The sequence below is a fragment of the Oncorhynchus nerka genome, unplaced genomic scaffold, assembly GCF_034236695.1.
Source record: "Oncorhynchus nerka isolate Pitt River unplaced genomic scaffold, Oner_Uvic_2.0 unplaced_scaffold_7833, whole genome shotgun sequence".
Lineage (NCBI taxonomy): Eukaryota > Metazoa > Chordata > Actinopteri > Salmoniformes > Salmonidae > Oncorhynchus > Oncorhynchus nerka.
This window is the reverse complement of record NW_027033482.1, coordinates 1-6,308: the sequence shown is the minus strand read 5'-3', so window position 1 is coordinate 6,308 and position 6,308 is coordinate 1. Positions and strand designations below refer to the sequence as shown.

General features: G+C 47.3%; 1 protein-coding gene across 1 annotated transcript; it reads right to left on the bottom strand.

The window, feature by feature from the left end:
- Positions 1-5,221: 5,221 nt before the first annotated feature.
- LOC135566066 (aminopeptidase N-like) lies at positions 5,222-5,906 on the bottom strand (the record flags this gene model as incomplete). Its single annotated transcript, XM_065013961.1, has 2 exons — positions 5,222-5,365; positions 5,793-5,906. Coding segments are annotated over 2 exons (258 nt in total), but the record flags the coding sequence as incomplete, so codon positions are not given.
- Between the last annotated feature and the right edge of the window lie 402 nt (positions 5,907-6,308).

The following is a 6,308-nucleotide window of genomic DNA, read 5'->3' as shown; positions in this document are numbered from 1 at the left end:
GAGCTCCCTACTACACCAGAGAGAAGGTGTAACCATGGAGCTCCCTACTACACCAGAGAGAAGGTGTAACCATGGAGCTCCCTACTACACCAGAGAGAGAAGGTGTAGCCATGGAGCTCCCTACTACCACCGAGAGAGAAGGTGTAACCATGGAGCTCACCTACTACACCAGAGAGAGAAAGGTGTAACCATGGAGCTCACTACTACACCAGAGAGAGAGGTGTAACCATGGAGCTCCCTACAACACCAGAGAGAGAAGGTGTAACCATGGAGCTCCCTACTACACCAGAGAGAAGGTGTAACCATGGAGCTCACTACTACACCAGAGAGAGAAGGTGTAACCATGGAGCTCACTACTACACCAGAGAGAGAAGGTGTAACCATGGAGCTCTCTACTACACCAGAGAGAGAAGGTGTAACCATGGATCTCCCTACTACACCAGAGAGAGAAGGTGTAACCATGGAGCTCCCTACTACACCAGAGAGAGAAGGTGTAACCATGGTGCTCCCTACTACACCAGAGAGAGAAGGTGTAACCATGGATCTCCCTACTACACCAGAGAGAAGGTGTAACCATGGAGCTCTCTACTACACCAGAGAGAGAAGGTGTAACCATGGATCTCCCTCCTACACCAGAGAGAAGGTGTAACCATGGAGCTCACTACTACACCAGAGAGAGAAGGTGTAACCATGGAGATCCCTACTACACTAGAGAGGTGTAACCATGGGCTCCTACTACACGAGAGAAGGTGTAACCATGGAGCTCCCTACTACACCAGAGAGAAGGTGTAACCATGGAGCTCACTACTACACCAGAGAGAGAAGGTGTAACCATGGAGCTCACTACTACACCAGAGAGAGAAGGTGTAACCATGGAGCTCACTACTACACCAGAGAGAGAAGGTGTAACCATGGATCTCCCTACTACACTAGAGAGAAGGTGTAACCATGGAGCTCCCTACTACACTAGAGAGAAGGTGTAACCATGGAGCTCCCTACTACACCAGAGAGAGAAGGTGTAACCATGGAGCTCCCTACTACACCAGAGAGAGAAGGTGTAACCATGGATCTCCCTACTACACCAGAGAGAGAAGGTGTAACCATGGAGCTCCCTACAACACCAGAGAGAGAAGGTGTAACCATGGAGCTCACTACTACACTAGAGAGAAGGTGTAACCATGGAGCTCTCTACTACACCAGAGAGAGAAGGTGTAACCATGGAGCTCCCTACTACACCAGAGAGGAAGGTGTAACCATGGAGCTCCCTACTACACCAGAGAGAGAAGGTGTAACCATGGAGCTCCCTACTACACCAGAGAGAGAAGGTGTAACCATGGATCTCCTACTACACCAGAGAGAGAAGGTGTAACCATGGAGCTCACTACTACACCAGAGAGAAGGTGTAACCATGGAGCTCCCTACTACACCAGAGAGAGAAGGTGTAACCATGGAGCTCCCTACTACACCAGAGAGAGAAGGTGTAACCATGGAGCTCCCTACTACACCAGAGAGAGAAGGTGTAACCATGGAGCTCACTACTACACCAGAGAGAGAAGGTGTAACCATGGAGCTCCCTACTACACCAGAGAGAAGGTGTAACCATGGAGCTCCCTACTACACCAGAGAGAGAAGGTGTAACCATGGATCTCCCTACTACACCAGAGAGAGAGGTGTAACCATGGAGCTCCCTACTACACCAGAGAGAGAAGGTGTAACCATGGAGCTCACTACTACACTAGAGAGAGAGGTGTAACCATGGAGCTCCCTACTACACCAGAGAGAGAAGGTGTAACCATGGAGCTCACTACTACACCAGAGAGAAGGTGTAACCATGGAGCTCCCTACTACACCAGAGAGAGAAGGTGTAACCATGGAGCTCACTACTACACCAGAGAGAGAAGGTGTAACAGAGAGAGAAGGTGTAACCATGGAGCTCCCTACTACACCAGAGAGAGAAGGTGTAACCATGGAGCTCCCTACTACACCAGAGAGAAGGTAACCATGGAGCTCCCTACTACCAGAAAGAAGTGTAACCATGGATCTCCCTACTACACCAGAGAGAGAAGGTGTAACCATGGAGCTCCCTACTACACCAGAGAGAGAAGGTGTAACCATGGAGCTCCCTACTACACCAGAGAGAGAAGGTGTAACCATGGAGCTCCCTACTACACCAGAGAGAGAAGGTGTAACCATGGAGCTCCCTACTACACCAGAGAGAGAAGGTGTAACCATGGAGCTCCCTACTACACCAGAGAGAGAAGGTGTAACCATGGAGCTCCCTACTACACAGAGAGAGAAGGTGTAACCATGGAGCTCACTACTACACCAGAGAGAAGAAGGTGTAACCATGGATCTCTCTACATACACTAGAAGAGAAGGTGTAACCATGGAGCTCCCTACTACACCAGAGAGAAGGTGTAACCATGGAGCTCCCTACTACACTAGAGAAGGTGTAACCATGGAGCTCACTACTACACAGAGAGAAGGTGTAACCATGGGAGCTCCCTACTACACCAGAGAGAAGGTGTAACCATGGAGCTCCCTACTACACCAGAGAGAGAAGGTGTAACCATGGATCTCACTACTACACCAGAGAGAGAAGGTAAACCATGGAGCCCCCTACAACACCAGAGAGAAGGTGTAACCATGGAGCTCACTACTACACTAGAGAGAGAAGGTGTAACCATGGAGCTCACTACCAGAGAGAGAAGGTGTAACCATGGAGCCTCTACTACACCAGAGAGAGGTGTAACCATGGAGCCACTACTACACCAGGAGAGAGAAGGTGTAACCATGGAGCTCACTACTACACCACCATGGAGCTCCCTACTACACCAGAGAGAGAGGTGTAACCATGGAGCTCCCTACTACACCAGAGAGAAGGTGTAACCATGGAGCTCCCTACTACACCAGAGAGAGAAGGTGTAACCATGGAGCTCACTACTACACCAGAGAGAAGGTGTAACCATGGAGCTCACTACTACACCAGAGAGAGAAGGTGTAACCATGGAGCTCCCTACTACACTAGAGAGAGAAGGTGTAACCATGGAGCTCCCTACTACACCAGAGAGAGAAGGTGTAACCATGGAGCTCACTACTACACCAGAGAGAAGGTGTAACCATGGAGCTCACTACTACACCAGAGAGAGAAGGTGTAACCATGGATCTCCCTACTACACCAGAGAGAAGGTGTAACCATGGAGCTCACTACTACACCAGAGAGAGAAGGTGTAACCATGGAGCTCCCTACTACACCAGAGAGAAGGTGTAACCATGGAGCTCACTACTACACCAGAGAGAGAAGGTGTAACCATGGAGCTCACTACTACACCAGAGAGAAGGTGGAACCATGGAGCTCCCTACTACACCAGAGAGAGAAGGTGTAACCATGGAGCTCCCTACTACACCAGAGAGAGAAGGAACCATGATTCCTCTACACCAGAGAGAGGGAACTGGAGCTCCTTACACCAGAGAGAGAAGGTAACCATGGAGCTCCCTACTACACCAGAGAGAGAAGGTGTAACCATGGCTCATACACCAGAGAGTGTAACCATGACTCACTACACCAGGAAGTAACAGAGCTCAACCCAGAGAAGGTGTAACCATGGATCTCCCTACTACACCAGAGAGAAGGTGTAACCATGGAGCTCACTACTACACCAGAGAGAGAAGGTGTAACCATGGAGCTCCCTACTACACCAGAGAGAGAAGGTGTAACCATGGAGCTCACTACTACACCAGAGAGAGAAGGTGTAACCATGGATCTCCCTACTACACCAGAGAGAAGGTGTAACCATGGAGCTCACTACTACACCAGAGAGGTGTAACCTCTTGTGTTTTACAGTGAGATACTCTCTACCAGTCTCTGTTGTATATGTGGTCTAGAACAGAGAAACCCTTGCAGTAGATGATGGTGTTGAACATCTTGTTAACTGTGTTAGCACGTTCTCAACAAACACTCTATTCTACCTGGTCCACAGATTTAATTTAATCTGAACCACCCTTTATTAACTGGAACAGGATATGGAAAAATGTGATTTTGGCATCCCGTAATCCGAACCATCAACATATACATTTTAAGTTTGTTCACAGAATGTATTTAACACCAAGGAAATATGGTATGAGGAAATTGTCCCCAACTGTTCACTGTGTCCCCTGAATCAGGTCGGCACATTCCTCCATATGATGTGGGAGTGTCTTGAAGAATAATGGGAGTGTCTTGAAGAATAATGGGAGTGTCTTGAAGAATAATGGGAGTGTCTTGAAGAATAATGGGAGTGTCTTGAAGAATAATGGGAGTGTCTTGAAGAATAATTGCAGCTAAAGCCTAACACACACAAACCAGTTACAGATATTTATTTAGACTTGTATTATGTTCTTTGATTCCAGGCCCACGGGGAAGGTGGGTGGGGGGTGGAGGGTCTGGTCATTGTGGGGAGGGGAGAGGGCGATTGGAGGAATCTACTGGTTGAATCAAGGGATGGATGGGTTGGAGGGGCACTGATACGTTTCTGGGTGGGATGGGAAGGGGTGGGAGGCATGCTTTCTTCGGGTCTTTAAATGTTGAGAACCATGGAGAACTTTGCTGTAGGAGATGGTCTAGAACATGGAGAACCATGGAGAACCTTGCTGTAGGAGATGGCCTAAAACATGGAGAACCTTGCTGTGAACCTTGCTGTAGGAGATGGTCTAGAACATGGAGAACCATAGAGAACCTTGCTGTAGGAGATGGTCTAGAACATAGAGAACCATAGAGAACCTTGCTGTAGGAGATGGTCCAGAACATGAAGAACCATAGAGAACCTTGCTGTAGGAGATGGTCTAGAACATGGAGAACAATAGATAACCTTGCTGTAGGAGATGTTCTAGAACATAGAGAACCTTGCTGTAGGAGATGGTCTAGAACATAGAGAACCTTGCTGTAGGAGATGGTCTACAACGTAGAGAACCTTGCTGTAGGAGATGTTCTAGAACATAGAAAACCTTGCTGTAGGAGATGTTCTAGAACATAGAGAACCTTGCTGTAGGAGATGGTCTAGAACATAGAGAACCTTGCTGTAGGAGATGGTCTACAACATAGAGAACCTTGCTGTAGGAGATGGTCTAGAACATAGAGAACCTTGCTGTAGGAGATGGTCTAGAACATAGAGAACCTTGCTGTAGGAGATGTTCTAGAACATAGAGAACCTTGCTGTAGGAGATGTTCTAGAACATAGAGAACCTTGCTGTAGGAGATGGTGTTGAACATCTCACTGATCTCGTCGGGCTGGTTGACTTCCTCCTCTTTCCGGGACAGAGGATGAGATGAGGCCAGGGCGTCCACAGCAAACACCTTGTGGACATCATTCAGGATGGTCTGCTCTTTCTAGGGAGAGAGAGGGATCAGTCTTACTGTACTCTATATGATCAGATTAATCCTCCTGTAAGAGTGATCAGTCGTACTGTACTCTATATGATCAGATCAATCCTCCTGTGAGGGTGATCAGTCTTACTGTACTCTATATGATCAGATTAATCCTCCTGTAAGGGTGATCAGTCTCACTGTACTCTATATGATCAGATTAATCCTCCTGTAAGGGTGATCAGTCTTACTGTAGTCTATATGATCAGATTAATCCTCCTGTGAGGGTGATCAGTCTTACTGTAGTCTATATGATCAGATTAATCCTCCTGTAAGGGTGATCAGTCTTACTGTAGTCTATATGATCAGATCAATCCTCCTGAAAGAGTGATCAGTCTTACTGTACTCTATATGATCAGATTAATCCTCCTGTGAGGGTGATCAGTCTTACGATGTTCCACGTGGGTTCAGCGTAGTCAGCTCCTAGATACTCCACGTAGCTGGCAAAGCCCTCGTTCAGCCACAGGTCATTCCACCATCTCAGAGTCACCAGGTTCCCAAACCACTGTGGACACAAGATCATGTCACACTTCGGGAACAACCACATCCAAAATGGCCGTCTGTTCCCTATGAAGCAGTGCATTACCTTTCGCTAGCTCTGACCAACATTAATAATTAGGTGGGTACTTGTATTTGGTCCTATTTAACACGTATACAAGTACGTATTAATACAAAGGTATGTATTGAAAACATGTTTTTCGTATTTCATTATAAATTCACCACCTGTTGTATTCGCTGCTTGTGACCAAAACATTTGATACCCCAACTCACCCTGAGACACCCTAGGAGAATGTGATCAAGGCCAAGGTCTGCCGTAATCAACGGTGATCCTGGGGCAATTACTATTAAGTGGCTTGTTTAAGGGCACATCAACAGATTTTTCACCTTGTAAACTTGGGGATTTGAA